Source organism: Ornithodoros turicata, chromosome 7 (genome assembly GCF_037126465.1).
Source record: "Ornithodoros turicata isolate Travis chromosome 7, ASM3712646v1, whole genome shotgun sequence".
NCBI lineage: Eukaryota > Metazoa > Arthropoda > Arachnida > Ixodida > Argasidae > Ornithodoros > Ornithodoros turicata.
In genome coordinates, this window is record NC_088207.1 from 14490263 (window position 1) to 14508804 (window position 18542).

General features: G+C 46.4%; 1 protein-coding gene across 1 annotated transcript in view; it reads left to right on the forward strand.

The window, feature by feature from the left end:
• The window catches only part of LOC135400227 (succinate-semialdehyde dehydrogenase, mitochondrial-like), a 43915-nt gene extending 27984 nt beyond the window's left edge, over positions 1-15931 (forward strand). The window contains exons 6-11 of the mRNA XM_064632001.1: positions 245-505; positions 2503-2646; positions 4138-4296; positions 5324-5493; positions 10305-10363; positions 11094-15931. Of these exons, the coding sequence (XP_064488071.1) occupies positions 245-505; positions 2503-2646; positions 4138-4296; positions 5324-5493; positions 10305-10363; positions 11094-11302 (1002 nt within the window). The 3' untranslated portion in view covers positions 11303-15931. The remainder of the gene's footprint in view (positions 1-244; positions 506-2502; positions 2647-4137; positions 4297-5323; positions 5494-10304; positions 10364-11093) is intronic.
• Positions 15932-18542: the final 2611 nt, after the last annotated feature.

The window sequence follows — 18542 nt, forward strand, 5'->3', positions numbered from 1 at the left end:
ATTCTTCGAGGAGACGTGTAGCAGATGCTTTTGTCAGCACAGCTCGTGGGAAGCTATAGAGCTCTTATTCGTCTAATCCTTTTTATTTAATAACCATGACATTTCGCGCTTTCCCATTATACACGGTTCCATTATGCGTTAGGAGTAGGTCATCTTCGGTGAGACCGTCCTCTTCCGAAGCATCAACCTCCGATGGCTCGCTCTAGTTGTCGTTCTTCAAGCCTTTGTGTCTTTTGTCCTCAAGTGGAACTTCCCGAATGCGATGATCACTCGCAAGATCGGAGCAGCATTGGCGGCAGGTTGTCCCTGTGTCATCAAACCTGCCCCCGACACTCCCTTGTCGGCCCTGGCCCTGGCCCAGTTGGCTCACGAGGCGGGCTTCCCACCTGGAACTGTAAACGTATTGCCCTCATCAGAAGTGACCACCCCCGAAGTGGGCCTGCGTCTGTGCGAGCACCCAGATGTTAGGGCGCTTTCCTTCACCGGGTCCTCAGCCGTTGGAAAAGTGGGTAGTATACGGCTTTTCACTTCTATTTTTTGGTTAATTTATTGATGTGTAGCTTACGAAACTAAATAAGGTTAAAATTTGGGCGGGTTGGTATGACATCTTTTAAAATGGATAAAATACCCCAGTGCGAAGGTAAAACAATGGGACGAGACGAACACAGACAAAGGGACGACGCACAGCACTGCAGTGCTGTACGTCGTCCCTTTGTCTGTGTTCGTCTCGTCCCATTGTTTTACCTTCGCACTGGGGTATTTTATCCATTTTAAAAGATTACGAAACTAGCACATTAGAAGCGTTAAATGAGACAGGTTTTAAAGGAGCAGCGGAAGCTCCATTCTTTTTCCTGCTGGTTTTAGGACTGATACGACGCGTGTATTCGCTATTCCACCGCGTATATTCGCTAGCTACTTCATGGAGGAGAAAAAGGGAAAGAGACGCCCGGTTAGGCGAGAGAAGAGAAAAGCGTGGAGCAATTGACATATGGATTGGGAACAAGTTTCAGCTGTTTAACTTAACTCCCATTGGTCTTCTCAGGTAACGTAACGACATAGTAAGGAGACCAATGTGAACGCTTTTCACACTTAGCTTTGTGGAACATGTATCCAGGTTTTCCGAAAGTAGCCATCAAGCGGCTGCGTAAGCGCGGCTGTAAAAATGGTACCGGATATAGCGATGACGGTGTCGAAGTGTCGAATAGTTTACATCAAAGTCATCTCTGTAACCTCTATTTCCGATTACTTTCGTTACATTTAACCGGATTTTGTTATGTCTGTTATTGTGAATTCACATTGAGCAGTGCTTGCGATTTGTTTTGCGATTTGCTTTATTATAGTCAGTTATGCAATTGTAGTGATGCTGCTGCACGTTATTAAAGGGGCGTGCCCTCGTCAAGCTGCAGTGTTGCCGCTTTTTGGCCGCCCCTAAACAACTGATGTAACATGTTGTGTCTATAATAAAGAAAGAAAGAAAAGAAAGAACTTTAGAACTAGATAAACTCAATTTGTGCACTCAACAAACGTGTACGTTCAACGACGTTCTGCTTTTACCGTTCTACGTTGTTGTTCGTGATCCCGAATGCCGATTTCGCGGAAGCTCATTTATAACGATAAGTCTGATATAACGAACAGATTTTGGCTACCCCTTCAATATCTGTATAAACGGGCTTGACTGTACAATATAATAAAGTGTCATCACAAGAAAAGAACATAAATGCATTTGCACAATAGCTTCACACCAAAATCTGGCTTTACGGGAGTTGTGTTCCTTAACTGTATCTTTTGGTAGGGCATACCATTGGCGTTACAGAGATGTAGTTGGGAGAACGCAGTATTGGTTTGACCTCGAAAGGATGTTGAAGGCTAGATAAAAGCGTGCGGGACTAAGAGGACCTGTGGTGGCGCCATGTGGTTCTCGATAATTCACATTGTCAAATCTTCATCCTAAACCCTACTTTTCTTTTGCAGAGAAAACTGCGTTGCTGGAAAGTAGTTGTTCTGAGGCTGGGAACATACAAAGAGACAGACACAGGACAGTTGCCTGCGGACATGAACAGTTCATGTACGACAGTTTAACTGTTCATGCCCCCAGGCAACTTGACGCTTGTGTTGTCGTTGTTACTTTGTATGTTCCTACCTCAGAACAATTACTTTCCAACATGTTCACCAGGTGCCGCGCCTCGTGCTTGTGTTCTATCTATAGTGTGTGAATGTTTTTTGCATTATGCTCCGAAATGCCATTTCATCGTGCTAAGTGTCCCGAGATAAATTAGGGGAGGAAATCGGAGGAAATCGTGGATGAAAACTTGAGAGGTTTAATCCGAAAATTAATTTCTTCTCTAATCTAAAATTAATTAAATTTAATCTTCTAGTTGTGCTGCCTTTCTGCTCTCATGATGTTCGCAATGTTGCCTATCACATGTGGAGCTTTAAGTTGTTTCATGCATTGTTTTCGTTTGGAAGTATTAGAGTTACACCGTCTATTATCTTCTGCCCTAGTTACTGCTGAAGCAGAGTGCGTCAACAGTGAAGAAGGTTTCCCTCGAACTGGGTGGCAATGCTCCTTTCATCGTGTTTGACTCTGCCAATATCGGGAAGGCCGTCGCAGGTGCGATGGCCGCGAAATTTAGAAATGCTGGTCAGGTAAATACACGTACGTGCCAATACTGTGTGAACAGGGACCACAACGCGCAGTTGAGAACAGTCCCAGACACGAGTTCGATCTCAGGTTCATGCTCGTGGCATGAACCACCTGTATAAAGCGTATTTGAGGGCCAAGTTGATATCGCACTGGAATACGTTTACGTGTAGGGTTCTCAAATTTTGAGCTCAGAATACTGAAATGCATTCTGACCTCGGCAGTGCCTGCTTTAGTTAGTTGATGCTGGCTTTCTATCCGAATCTTCTTGTTTTGTTGGTGGCAGTGCAATGGCACAGAGCAACAATGCGTGTGGGAAAAATGTAGGCAACCCAGTGACCTTTTTTTCCAAAATTCTATTAATTTATTCTGTTTTTTTTTCTTCACCGCTCAGGTATGGGAGCACGGACAAAAAACTATAAGTCAAGCTGCTTGACACGAGTCAGTCCCCCAAACAGCGTACAGTCAGTATAACATAATACAAATGAACAATATCTGCTGTATTCGTAACAGACATCAGAATGACTTAAACACATGCAGTATATACTAACTAAATAAACAAGTGTATGTCAATGCTAACTAAAGCACATCATAATAATTGAAACGCATATGCTGACATGAATTACGTAGCCTTTAGGAAAAAAAGCTATATACAACACTATAGTTATAATAGCGTAATGGTAACATAATATCGTAATAATACACGGGGAACGGTACAGCTTGGAACAAGAGTATAGGGAACACCATGTGACGCATTGCTTCATTCGAGCGACACTCTAGCAGCAAACAGGAGCGGGCACATATACTGAGTCTGAGTGATGGACGAACCAGCCAGTCACCCGTCTCTTATTCGATGTCTTCCCCATAGCTAGCAGGAGGCCGTTCCAATAAAGAAATACGCCAGTGTTGTCTTCCGTCAACTTTTGTCCCAAGCTGTGCAAGGACTGCCCATTAAATGAAATGGTTTACGTTTGCGATGCCGCCACAGGTACACTTTTATAGGTCGCCACAGGTACACTTTTATAGGGTGCCACAGGTACACTTTTATAGGGCGCCACAGGTACACTTTTATAGGGCGCCACAGGTACACTTTTATAGGTCGCCACAGGTACACTTTTATAGGTCGCCACAGGTACACTTTTATAGGTTGCCGCAGGTACACTTTTATAGGTTGCCACAGGTACACTTTTATAGGTTGCCACAGGTACACTTTTATAGGTTGCCACAGGTACACTTTTATAGGTTGCCACAGGTACACTTTTATACACTTTATAGGTTGCCACAGGTACACTTTATAGGTCGCCACAGGTACACTTTATAGGTCGCCACAGGTACACTTTTATAGGTCGCCACAGGTACACTTTTATAGGTCGCCACAGGTACACTTTTATAGGTCGCTGTTCTGTCAGTAAAGCCGAACATGCAACTCCATTTTGTATGTTAGTGCACTGATTTCTAGTCGCCTTCAGTTCGAAAAGATGACTTTTTTTTTTCAGACATGCGTGAGTGCTAATCGCATACTCGTGCATGAGGCCGTCCACGACAGGTTTCTCATAGGGATGGTGGAAGCCATTCAGGAAAAACTCGTTGTGGGAGACGGATTCCAAAACGGCACGACGGTGGGGCCACTCATCAACGAAAAGGCTGTCTCAAAGGTACGTTCTCAGAATTGTCTCGTCAACACCAAATCGTTACATAGTGCATTTCAAAATTCGAGTTCAAGATAGTGTGAGTTTATTTTGAAGGGGCACCAAATATGTAAACAAGGGGAACACTCTTTTTTTGTTGCATTCTGCTGCATTGCAGACAGTGAAATTTTCCGCAACAGAGAGATTTGCGCTCAAAAGTACGGAATTGCTGCAAAGCGACAGAACCCCTGACTGTGCACTCTTCCGTACACATGCGCCATCCTGCTATGCCAAGAACCACTCGCAATGCGGGACGGTAATACGTAAATTTCTTGTGGTATTGGGAAAGGTTTAAAATGACTTTCCTATTGGAAACTTCAAATTAGCAAATTCAGACTGTACCAAGAACTGGTGGTCTTGGAACTAGCCTCCAGTTGATACCCGCTGTCGTTGTGCAGCGAAATGCATGACACATTTTTCATACCGTCAATCAATCAATCAATTTATTGTACTTTCAAAAGTCCCATACGGGCGCTACATGGGAGGAGTGGATTACAGGAAGTGAGGAGAGAAATAATACAAAGAAAAAAGATGTCTTTGTTGAGGGCCCGCGACGAAGCAAGACGTCACCCTAGCTTTGCTCTAGGACAGAGGTGCCAACTCTGAGTGACGTCGCCTACTGTTGGCACATGGAATTCCTTGTGGTCGAAATTGCTTACCCTAGAGAGAATGGTATAAACGCAGGCAAGCTGGTAGACAAATACCATGGTGATGAGCCTATAATTTGAGCTGCTGTGTGTTTATCCTGTATGTAAGTTTGCCCATCGCTCAGGTTATGTATCATCGTGGAGTTACTTATCTCTTAATTGGCTGTAACTATTTGTTATGACAAGGTTATTAGTTACTTATGACTTCCACATTTACATGGGTGACTTCCTTTTGATGGGAATGTTTGTGATGCAGACAATGTCTTGTTTTGACTCGGTGGTTCTGTATAGTTGGCCATTGATGAAGCATGTCAAAAATGTTCCAAAAGATGTTTGTTTTTGTGCAGGTAGAGCACCATATCTCGGATGCAATAAGTAAAGGTGGCAAGGTGGTGCTTGGTGGGAAAAGGCACCCATTGGGCGGGAATTTTTTCCAACCCACCGTCATCACAGGCATTCAGGATGGGATGTTGGCTTGCACAGAGGAAACTTTCGGGCCTGTGGCTTCGATTATCAAGTAAGCTTGGCCGTGTTTGCATTGAATTTAATTTTGAATTGTACCTTACGGGGTACCGCACAGGCAACGTAGAATGTATGTACGTGCACATATTTCGATACTGTATTTTAATTTCACTCCGTTTTATTAACACAAAAGCGTTTGCTGATGAACACAATACTACATTATGAAAGGCTATATCACCAATTATAACGATAGCAAAAATACGCGATCAATTTTCGATGCAGCGAAGGCACAGGGTGATATGAAATATCGTCTGTCGAGCCCGTTTATTACGATCTTCGATATAAAGATAACTCCGATATTAAGATGAAATTGATGGTTTCCCGTTAGCCACCCTTTGAAGTACAGTAGATTCCCGTTAGGCCGAACTCGCCTAACCTGAATTCTCGGATATGCCGAACAGAATTCAGCCATTTGTTTGGCCTCCCATGACTATCACGCAACTAGAATCCGCTTAACTGGAACTATCCCGCACAACCACTCCAGTTAACGCGAACTTTCATGCCGCCCTACAAACGCCGTGTTCTTTCTTCGTTTCTTCCCATCGCGTATGCAGAGGAGGAAACCGCAAGAGTGGAGGAGAGAAGATTCCGTCACGCCATTGGTTGGCGGGAAGAATTCCGAAATAAAAATTTTAATGACTCTTCAAAACATCGAAGCGCACATGCTAATAGCTTGAGCTTTCGACAAAAGTGCAGATTCTCTCAGCAGTGTAAGCTGGCAAGAGTTCCAAGACCGCCATCGCGCGCAAGTTCGAAATTGCTAAGAGTACGCTGTCGGGGAGAGTGAAAGATCGTGAACGACTCCTCGATGCATTCAACGATGGTGACTTCGCGCCGCAGCGAAAGAGAATACATGTAAATGTAAACAAGACATCGACGTAACAGTCGTCGCGAAAGCGTTTGCTCGCGTATAGCGTTCAGAATTCTCCCGATGCCCGGTAAACGGTGTGGAAATCGATGCTCAAGATTCCATTTTTCCTTTGAAAACAAAGGCATTTTCAAAACCATAATCTCCGTCAGAATTAAAACGCAGCATGTTTATCCGCGCATTAAGGCCGAAACGCATGGAGCGTTCTCCCGACGACTCCAGGGCCAGCGTGCGCGCTCGGCGAGCGTGTGGCCTCGCAAACCAATTTTCCAATCCGCGCGGAGACCGTACGCCAGAGTCCGTCGGCCAGAGTCCGTCGGCTACAGATATTCGCGCGCGTCTCGGACGCGTTGGTAAGTGCAACAACCGCTCAGAATCTAGCAAAACGACGAGAGAAGGCGTTCTCTCTGCATAATGCGAAAGGCCTGAGGCTGGGCAGAACTAGAGTGGGTAAGACGGACACCTGTCTCAAACCAGCGAAAGCGTAATTTTCACAGGGCAACTCCCATACGTATTAACATGGCTCGTGTGAAAAAGAGGAGGAAAAGGGATTAAAAATGCAAAGCAGTCCGAGGCAGAAAGGAACCAGGCCAAGCGAAAGTATAGCGAAAAAGATAGCGAATCTATGGTCACAGAAGGCGTCTGTATAGGCTGGACGAGGCGACACGCCCATTCCGACCAGTGATTTCCATCATGACAGGCATCGGACTCTCGAGGCAACGAAATATTAATTATTAAAAGTGTCCAGGCGTGCCCACTTTCTAGGACACCCGTCGTATAGAATATAAAAACCACGTGCGCGTCGCACGCCAGATCGCTCGTTCTAGAGACGTCCCATGCGTTTTGGGTAGTCGTAAACGCGCGCGATCCCTCAGCGTGCGAGCAAGGGCAAATGCCGCGGGCAAAACGTCCCATATATTTCGGCCTTAAGCGCGGACCCCGTAACAAGCGACAAGCGACATGCTACACATTTTGTCGCTGTCGCGGGTGGTAGTGCTGCTGTTTCCCGACCCATTTGAGCGGCGACAAAGGCGAGCTGCGAAACAACGTTTCAGGGAAAAAATCTGCATTTCCCAACGTAACACCTCACGACGTGGAGTCATTTTAGTTTTTGCGTACACCGCATAACCAAATGGAGTCATCAATTAATAGCACCAAATTATGTGTACATGTATGTTACGGGGCCGTCTCTTGGTGGCGCTGCGGTTTTCGCGCTTTCGTCTTGTTTGTTTGTTTTTTTCCTCGTTCCGCCACTTTTACTTTCGAAAGTTCGCTTGCTTCCCACCTACAAGTTCGAAATTTCGTGTTAATAAAGTTGACTTGCCACCCACGCTACGCCGTGGCCCCACATCTCTGTACTTCACCATTCACTTCAGTTACATACCGCCAAATCTAGCGGATTTGGGCACGCGCTAGGCAACGGTCTCTGGCGACAAGCGACAAATATCTACGGGGAGTAGATGGAAGATTTTGTAGCCGCGACAGAGCTTTTTTGTCGCTCGCGTGGCGGCGCCGCCATCGATTTTGTCGCTTGTAGCGTGTCGCTGTCGCTTGTTATGGGGTCCGCGCTTTACTGACGGGAAATAGACGCGCGCGTTGCAAAGCGCGGACCCTGATAGGGCTCGCGAGGAGTCTGCTCCCCACATCATCCTCTCGCCCTCAAGGTTCCTTGTGGTTTCGTGCTCGCTGCAATGGTGTCTGCGATCCCGGGTTGCATTTTGACGAGGAAAGGCACATGGAGTTGCGCGAGCTCGATGGAGTTTGCACCGGTGCAAGACCTCGTTGCGAAGTACCGTGCCTAACAAAATGTGAGTTGGCAGACAGTTGCGCGTCACCACACAAATACGCGTCGACGAATTATCCATGGACGAGGCGAGTTCTAATGGGCAATACAGTTCAGATAGTGAGAATGATAATGACTACGGGGACTGGATGACGAGCAATGGAATGAGTCGTCGATCTCAAAAGGTGCGGCGCCTCACTTGCTATCGGCGGTTATGTTGTCCTTGGAAAAGCTTTTCGACACAATAGAGCTGCGTCACTTTAGAGCTAGATAAAATTCCTTTGTGCTCTCAACAAACGTGCATGTTCAGCTGCGTTCTACTTGTACCGTTCTACTTCGTTGACGTGATCCCGACTGGCGATTTCGCGAAAGCTCAAGTGTAACGATAAGTCTGATATAACGAACAGATTTTGACTTCCCATCGATATTCTTATAGACGGGCTTGACTGTACAAAATAATAAAGTGTCGAAAGAGAAGAACATAAAGGCAGCAGCGAAGGCGTTTGCATAATAGCTTCACACAATGTGAGTTGTGTTCCTTAAACTTTTTTTTCCTTGCTAACTATTGGGAGAGTGTATCAGTCGCGTTACAAAGCTGTAGTTGGTAGAACTCAGTATAGGTTTGAATTCGAAATGATCTTGAAGGCGAGATAAAAGCGTACAGAACTAAGAGCACATACGGTGGCGCCATGTGGTCTTCTAGAATTCACATTGCCGAATCTTCATCCTAGACCCCACTTTTCTCATGCAGAGGATAGTGGACTGGGAGGTTAGTGGATGGAGGCTGCTGGAAAGTAATTTTTCTGAGGCTGGAACATACAAAGGGACAAACACAAGACACGCCTCAAGTTGCCTGAGGACATGAACAGTTCATGTCCAACAGTTCAACTGTTCGTGCACCACAGTCAACATGAGGCTTGTGTTGTGGTTGTCCCTTTTTATGGTTCAGCCTCAGAACAATTACTTTCCATCATGTTCACCAGGTGCCGCGCCTTGGGCTTGTGTCGTATGTATGTGTGTGTGAAAGGAGGCGAACTGTAGGACATATCGATTTCTGGTGATGCGTTTAAGGCACTTTTTTCTGCCCCGAACCCGAGCGGTAAATTCGGGTGGTGCGGTCAGAGCAAGAGCCGCGTGTTCGGATGATGCACTACGGAGCAGTTCGCTCGCCCCAAGAGCACTTTTTTGGCTGTTGCTGCGAGAGGCCGAGCGAAAACCGCCCTCAACTCTCTTCTTCCGCTCTCGACGGCGAGCACGCACATATATGCGCCTCGCGAGTGTCGTCTCGTCTTGGCGTCTGCTCGTCTGCGCGTCTGCCCGTCGGCGTCTGCCCGTCACATGGCCTGTCATCTGTTTCTTTGTTGCGTTCACCATTGACGGCACGGATCTTTACGAAAGTAGTAGCGATGAAAGTTCAGTTGACACCGATAATGCGAATGACAAAGAGGATGTCGTGACCTGCTTCTCGCAAGCCATGCTTTTGATCAGGTGAAAGTGCGCGACGACGCCAACGACGCTGCCGGAAGTTCACGAACACGATGAACGCACAATGCGTAGCCAGCGCAGCGACCCTCGTAAAAGAGCGGTAGAGCGTCCGACAAATTCGGGTGATGACTGCCTCAGTGTAGAGCGTGCACTGGATCTGGGCGCTCTCGCTAGGCTTACCAGATGCATCATTCGAAATCGTTAATAGTGTGAGAGTGAATGTGTGCCCAGTCAGTGAACAGAGCCTCCCAGGCAAATCGTTGGAAAGCGGATGCCAGCGTGATGAAATTGGTCAAGGCTCTCGACCGATAGTCGAGAGATGCGTGGTTCAAGTTCTGCCATTGGCTGGCTTTTCGGACAATTGCCACATTTTACAGTGCATTGTGTACATGTGACAATACTCATAAATATGAAAACAAAGTAGGATACAGCAAAGGTTAATTGGGCTGGCAGTGACTGGATGTGTCTCGATGTGTCTTTTCGAGGCTTACAACGACAGAATATTATGTTTGATTTCAAGCGTTAACGTTGTCGTTACCAGAGTCTCGCAGAAAACACAGATGTTTTGATAGAGGTAGAAATACACCTAGACATTTGCACACGCAGAAGAGAGAGTTTTTAGAGTGACTTCGAAAGCGAAGTGCGTGAGGAATGAAACCTTCTCTGGCAGGTTCAAGACAGAAGAGGAAGCCTTGGAACTGGCAAACTCCTCAAGGGTTGGCCTGGCAGGTATGATACGTAAATGGTCACATCTGGTGTTTTAAATGTACGCATTTTCACGCATATGATCCGCGGCTAATCTGTTAAAAACGTTCGGAGTGGGTGCACTGTGGCTTAAGTGTGGGTGCGGCTTCTCTGAGGAAAGTGTCCCCTGGAGGGAGCCTTCCACCCAGCGTAAAGGACCTTCTAGACCTTCTAGAAGACCTTCTAGAGTTAATGCTTTATCGTATCTGGGAACTCAGCCGTTGATGGGGATCAAATAGATCACTGGTGACAGAAGCGTGCGCATGGCTCCCGCGCAGCGGCAAAGCTGCAATGCTGAAAGTGTGCTGTGAAGGATACTCATCACTCTCAGAGCAGGACAACGTGCAACGAGTGCAACGTGCATTTGTGAACTTTGAAAATTCCTTGATTTGCGCAAACAAACCTTTGGCCAGTTCGTGTACACAAGGTGCGTCTATACCGCTGTATTAATTGTGATATCTTTCCGACGAACAAGCCTTAGTTTACACGGTTGGGGGAAAGATGAGACAACCTGCCTGTTTGAATTTCTTGTTCTGTATTCATTTTAGACCAGCTAGGTCCGTTCTGCATTTACAGGTCGGAATTTCTAGACCCTTGAGGCTGTGCCTATGGACAGTTTAAAAAAGAAAACTTGAAAAATGAAAATTCCATGTTCTATTGCAAAGTTTGGTCTCATCTTGCCCCACCTTACCCTATCACTATATATATTTTTTAGGTTATTTCTTCTCAGAAGACATTTCGCAGATTTGGAGAGTGGCTAAAAATCTGGAAGTAGGAATGGTTGGTGTCAACGAAGGGATCATCTCCTGTGCCGAAGGAGCCTTTGGAGGCATCAAGGAGTCTGGCCTTGGCCGCGAAGGTTCACGTTATGGAACGGATGAATTTACGGAAATCAAGTACATCTGCTTTGGTGGACTGCAGTGAAAAGAAGAATGTGCATGTCACGTGCTGTGCTGTGTTCCCCCGTATCTGAATCCCCTATTTTGCTACTACCTGGTCACGCAACCATGAGCTTGCACCTCTGGGGACTTCACGCTCAGCGTGGTCTCCACTTGTAAAACTACATGGTGCAACTGTGGAAAGCTGTTCTTCTATGGGCACCACGATGGAAGCGCAGTAAGCGAAATTAGAAGTGGGAAGAACGTTTCTAAAGAGTTTATATCTACATCTATTAATAGAATGGCGCTAAAATGCACAACGTCGTATAGAGATATCTAGAAAATTGTTTCATCGCTTTTGCTTCTTTTTGGAATTCACCCTTTATGGTGGGTGTTCACTAACTTCCAGCAAGTATGATGATGATCATGTTAATGATGATGATGATGATGATTGTTGAGCGATAACCAAATCAGTAATTGAGGAAATGTGCAAAGGTGGTGTTACTCTACGAGGCTCTGTTTTAACAACGTGGGCTACATGCATCTCGTATGTAGCCTCCGAAAACAATTCAACTCCCGCTTTTTTGAGGCGAGATATCACCATCATTTTTTAGCCGTATCCTGTGTTGCTCCTGTTGTTCATTCTGTGTTGTTCCCTGTGTGTTTGCGGTTGTTTGTCTTGCCCAGACTCAGGTTTCAAGTATGCTGAAGCTCATCCTGTGAGAACGCCATACGACTCGCTTCGAATTAAGCTGCTTTACGAAGCATTTTCATTCGATTTTCGGGGTGTCAAGACTGTCTAACCGCGTGCGTTATCGGTCGAAAGGGTAGTGCTGTTGCATTTTTTTTTCCTACGCGTGTGCTACCTCCGGGAAACATATGTCGTACGATCGGAAAGGGATCGCACGCTCAATAGGGTAGCGCCCATGTAGGTTGGAGGAACGATACGCTCTGAACGATATGCTCTGAACGATACGCTCTGAACGATACGCTCTGAACGATACCAGCGCCTATCGTTCTCCCTCTAGCGTTGGAATGCTGAACGTTAGTCCCGCGTTCGTTCGCCGGTGCTGCGCGCCCCCTGGCCGAGACGTTTCTGCCTGTGGCGATTCTAATGATGTTAGATAACGCGGACTCAGTCCATTCTGAAGCGAACTGCTTTGTATCTGTGTTATCCTTGTGTCTGTATGCCTTTTCGTATTTTCTTGAAAGACTCACTGTACCATGATAGAGAGCCATGAAAGGTGACACCAAAAAAACTGGCCTCAACCCCTATTTCAGAATGTTTCACACGTGTCACTGGCTTGCATTATTTACGATCCTCTGTGCTCAATCGAGAACTTCCATGTTCGCGTCGCCCCTAGCGGCAAAATGTCGAACATCTCATTTCACCCCCGAATAAACATGGCGACGCTTTTCGGACTTGCACGTGACGTGGGATAGTAGCAATATAGAAGATTGCAAGACAAATGCGGAAAGACTGAAAGTGCTTTGTAGTGATTAGGAGTACAACGCGTCATCGAGTCTCGGCCTCAAACGTCCACGTAGCCTTGAAACCGATTATCTACTGTGAGCTAACATAGGAGCCGCCTGCTGGTGGCTGCGCATGCGCTGACTCGGAAAGGCTCGGAAAAGGTCCTCTGCGCTCTTTTGTGTGTATTCGCAGTAGGCATAAGAAGTATAGAACAAAGAAAAGAAAACAGGATTCAGGATGAACCAATGAAGATGTTGTGCAATGATTGGCTTTCCGTGGATTCTTAGTCGCATGGAGGCGTCGTGTTGCCTTACGCGTCGAGTCTCGATAAAATGCCACGTGTTCGAATCCCGGCTCTACTGTCTGGGCGTTTTCTCCGGATGGTATAAGGCAAATGTGGGCACAGGTGCCCGTGAAGTCAGCACAAGACGCACAATTCGCGCCGAACAGCCGTGTCAAGAACGCGAACAGCTCGGTAATAACGGCACCACCATCGACCGTCCCTGGATGGAGCTCATCTTTCATTAGCGGATAGAAGAAGATTTAAAGGGACATGTCGAACAGGTCCACTGGTTTCGAGACTAGATTTGTATTCGACTGAAACTTCCATGCAGATGCTATAAGTGAAATTTACAACGAAACGTCGTATAGATCAATGAGACGTTTTCGTAACTTTTGTTTGAGTCGGAACCAGGGTGTCGTACCGAACCCGTACCCGAACCGTTATGTTTGCCGGAACTGAACCCGTACCGAATGTTGGACCCGAACCGGAACAGGACCGATGAAAATAACAGCGATAACCAGTTCGCAACAAAACGGTTCAAACTTAAAAGAAGTCAGCATAAGAGTCAGGTGTCTCTCAATCCCCGACCGAGGACACATTGATGTCCATATCATGGAATTCGCGAATTTTCGCCTAGCAGTCAAGCGAAGACGTACTTTCAAGAATGTGCTTTCATCATCTTTTTTAACACGTTGAGGCGCAGTTGTCCTTGTGAGCGCCACGGCTAGCGCCCCACGCACGCGCTGCAGCATCTGCTCTTCAGAGCAGACGCTGCAGCAGAGGAGGCGCCACATGGACGAGGGAAACAGGAAGTAGGCCAGTTGTGTAGATCTATAGGACGAAGCACCCAACATTTCCCTTTACACGTGAGCAGTAAAAATTAAGCAAGTCAGAAACATGAGAAGTGGAGAAGGAGTGTACGCCAGGGAAGGGTAACGGTAATGTTAACGTAAACAAAAACGGTATGTTACCGAAATTGGAGATGGTAACGATAACGGAATCGCATACCACTGTCCTCCATTACCAGAAACGGAAACGAGAATTATTGTCCGATATTGAATTCGGGTAATGCCTGTTGTGCAATGACATTTCAGTGACTTTTCATTTTATTTTGTATTTTGATGACTCCATTCCCCGTAATGCTCCAAATACTACATGACAGCATGGAAACAAAGCGCAATATTGGATATCAACGTGGTGCATCGCTCGCGCACCTACTCGTCACAATGTATCTAGCCGTCGCCTACCCCCATGACATCAACAGAGACTCCACGCACTCTACTCCTCCATCGCGGGAGGATGACAGCATCTTTTTTGTTTACTTTATTCATTTCACTGTGGCTATGGCAGTATTGTTTACTACTGGGAGCGTCCGCCTATGAATGCGACATTGGATGAAGGTTACGCCCATCGTGGGTTACTGGTCTCAGAGTGACTGAAGACAGGAGACTGACTGAACACATGTTCTTACAGTTCTTTAAAAATCTTGCAAGATGTGCACATCCCAACGACGTAAAATTACTTGTGTAGTGTGTACGCGTGACACCGAAGCAAAAAAAGAGATTTTTGTGCCATTAAGTAGCAGGACTGTACACAGCTAAAGGGGGTACTTGACCACTGAAAACGTCAATGCAGACAACAGCTGTAAGCTATTAGCCATGCATGTCCTGATAAAAGCAGTGACATGGGAGATATAAAAAGAAAACTGTTTAAATTTTGGCATGGTAGAACCGTAACTGAACCGGAATGAAATCCAAGCAACCAGAACCCGAACCAAACCCGTATTTTTTGCGGTTCGACACTGCAAACTTCGAACACTTCATACTGTCGCTCTTGGAGAAATTCGATGGAATCTGTACGCGTGGATTGGTAAACGGCCTTCAGAAACAGGGCTAGTCACCTACAGCGATCGCAACCCTGGCAGGTGAGTGGAAAACTTCGTCGTATCACTATAGCTTTGGTCTCCTATGTATCACCTTCGGACCCAACGGATCTAATCCATTAATTGGGCATCAGTTTTCTAAACATCCAGTTCATGAATGTGGATGGCACTTCTACACAAACATTGATGACTCTAAATAGAACCATGAAGCCATGATCAAACCATAGAGCCTCAAAACCATTGCAAGCGTGTTTAGTGCATTCCTGGGCACTGATACATTCGCAATGCACAGTAGGATCCGGACACTGGTTAGACCAACGTAGGCATTAACTGAAAACCACGACGACCAAACAAGGCGAAAAGAGTTCTGAAACTGAGTGCAACGACCTGACGGCTGCCGGCGGGACGCAGGATCTAGACGTGACGTCAGAAGCAGGTTGTCTTCTTCATTGGCAGACTGGCCTAAAATTAGGAAATGGTACAACTAGCGTCATGCCGCTTGTAGGGAATGTGCAGGGCGTCCGCTCGGCCCGTTTCGCATTGGAACAGAGTTACTCATACCACAGCAATGCTACGTAGCAATAATTTAGCACAATAGTGTGCCTTGCTCAGCAATAACAAAAGATGTTGGGCTTGTTGGTATGCATACCACACTATGGAACGCGCACAAAGGACAACGACAAGGTGCGCCAGTGTTGTCCCCCTGCTTCGTCCTTGTCTTTTGTTCGCATTCCATAGTGTCGTTTGCTGAGCAAGTTTCGTACATCATTGAATTGAATGCACATCCATGTTGTTTGCGGTGATGGCTTGTTTGTCGGAGTGTTTCACCGTCTTCCAGGATACTGTTGGAGATATGCGAGTCAAAAAATATCCACTGTTAGCAGGCGGCACATCTCTCGCAATGCAGACTACGATATCTTGGTCTTCCAGTTTGCTCTCTTGGTGTTTTGTGGATCGGAATGGCACATGAATACTGAAGCTTATTAATTAGTGGCTGTAACCTAGAAGTAATAAATTAGTGAGTTTCAGGCCTGCAGCACGAGTCTTTGCCTCTTGAAGCAGAGCGAAACTCCCGCAATAAGCATTTTAGCCGAGGTATTGTTCTTGGCAGGGGCAGATCTAGAAGGGGGGTCCAGATGTCCTGACCCCCTCCTCAATTTGTGTCTTCACACAGTGTTTAAATGACCCTATATCATGTATCTAGTATGCTGTCCATGGCTGGAACCCCTCAGAAAAATCCTGGATCCCCCCGGGTTCTTGGTATAATATTGATGGTATTTATGTGCATTTGTGCAGCATGCGGGAGAACTTCACATATAAGCGGGCGGGTACCGCACTAGATATGCTGTGTTCAAACTACGATTCAAACTGCTTTGCACGTAGGTTCATGAACCATGAGCTACTCAGGACACTTGTGGTAATTCTCTGCAACAGTGGTAATTGTCTTAACTGCCACAAGCGGTCACGGTTATTATGTAAAGGAATTAAAATAGTGGAGCCACACAGTTTACCGCAGTGGCTTAGCCAGAGAAATAGTTCGGGAGGCATTCTATGGGGACATTGTATGAGGGAGGAGGATTTCACCCTCGTTTTCCTCTCTCACGCGCACTACCAAATGTACGATTTCGAGGAAGGGGTTGAACGCCTCCCCCCTCTGGATACGCCACTTGCTTCCCGCGATCTGTGCTTGCACCAACGTCCTCTACGTCTCCACGTCTCCCTGAGCAATCGCGTGAGTGTAGTCGAGAGAGAGAGAAAAAGAATACAAATTCGTTCGTGCTGTCTAGAAGAGGCCACCCTGAAGAGGCAGCTTTATAATAATCACTTAGCCTCTCCACTTTGAAGTGAAAGGGGAAGGATGACTGGACCCAAAGCAAAGGTCTCGCTGAACTTCACGGAAGCCTTGCGGGACGAGGCATAGACTTCTCACTGTTTGTAAACAAATGATGCCATTGTGTTCGACAGCACCACCAATTTGGTAGGTTTGAACTACGCTCGAAGCTAGGGGCGAACAAGGTCGTGCCCGAAATGCACGGTCTTGAGGGGATTATGATGGTTCCTGAAAGGGACGCGACGTTCGGTCCTTCTTTTCTTTCAGTAGGAGGCAGTGAACAAGTGCCCATTGGTGGAACCCAGCCCTCACCTTCCGATTTGTTTCGGTTTCAGTCTGTCCACCAACGTCATGATGAGTTGACGACGTTTCTCGGGTGAGGCCTATTGATGCAACCACATCATATTGAGAGTGGTGTGCCCGTTGCTCTGTCAGCAAACTAGTGTTTTATCTGTTTGATCACTCATTTTTCTATTCGGGTAAACGTGACGTTTGTTGGGATTTTTGTTGAGTCAGGGTTTCACCACTCTCAACATCCGGCGTCTGCTGTTTATACATTTCCGCAGATTTCTCACAAACTGCCTGGTTGTTCTGAATGAAGCTTTCAATGTTGGTTAATTACAGCACTCGGGATGAACTTTCACTTACTGGAGCGCCCGACCTGTGCGAGGCCTTTCCTTTAAGATGTAACAGAAGGTTCGTCTTTGTATGTAGCACAGCTCAAGATATCGTTTCCCTCTATTGCGTTTCCACAAGGTAGGGATTGTACCAGTTCGTCACAAATCAGTGACGTAGCCAGACCTCCAAGGTAAGGGGGGCTTGGTACAAAACCCCCGCTGATGAGAGATGAAAATCTAGAATGTTTGAACGTTAAAAATGCGATTATGCACATATAGGCTCTCATGGCCGGCGATGCTACGTCACTTTATTGGAAGTAGTATGAAAACCTCATACATAATTTCAAAACTGTTCAAGAATGCTGCTTAGATAGACAGACGCCAGAAATAGGAAGAACTTTCGCGATCGTCACACTGGCTGGATCTCCCTGCCTCTCCCCCCCCCCGCATATAATTTTTCGTCGGATTCGCGCAATATGCATTGTTTGGTCCGTGGTAGGTAGGGGGCCCTCGCCCGCCCTAGTCCCCCCTGCGGCTATGCCACTGTCACAAATTATCTCAGATAGATCTAAATAACGATTCTTTCCATCAGTGTTCACCTGCATTCCAAGATTTAAGGCGGGTAACAGGCCTTTTCCCCGCATGACTGGATTTGTTTGGCAGTGACTTCCACGCCGTTGTGTTTCTAGTGTTGTGCGTCCTAAGCCTTTTCTTCGTGCTCTCGCACGTTTAGCAGTGTTAATTGTTTACCCTGCGCCTAGCATTTTGTAGTTGTCATCTTGTGTTAGCTGTTGTGCGGTGAGGCTGCGGTTAGGCCTAATCGATCCCCTTAAGCCTTTTCCTCCGATGTGTGTGTTCTCCATGCTGTCGCATGTCTTGACTTGTTTAGCAGTGCCTTCCTAGTACTGTAAATGTATTTCTATTCGCGATGTATTAATTTTCGTGAATCGCATTTGGGAAGTTATTCGCGAGTATTTAATTTCGCGATTCCTCGTCTGTTTCTTTTCGCGGGATAAACCGTCAAGCTATGTTCACGAGTACAATTTTCGTGATTTTTTATCGGTCGCGAAATTCGCGAAAATGAATACATCGCGAATAAAAATATGTTTACAGTATTTTGCTGCTTGTGTTAGCCATCGAGTTTTGTAGCGATGTGCAGTCACGCAAGGCTGAGCGCTCGTCTTAAGCCTTTTCTCCGT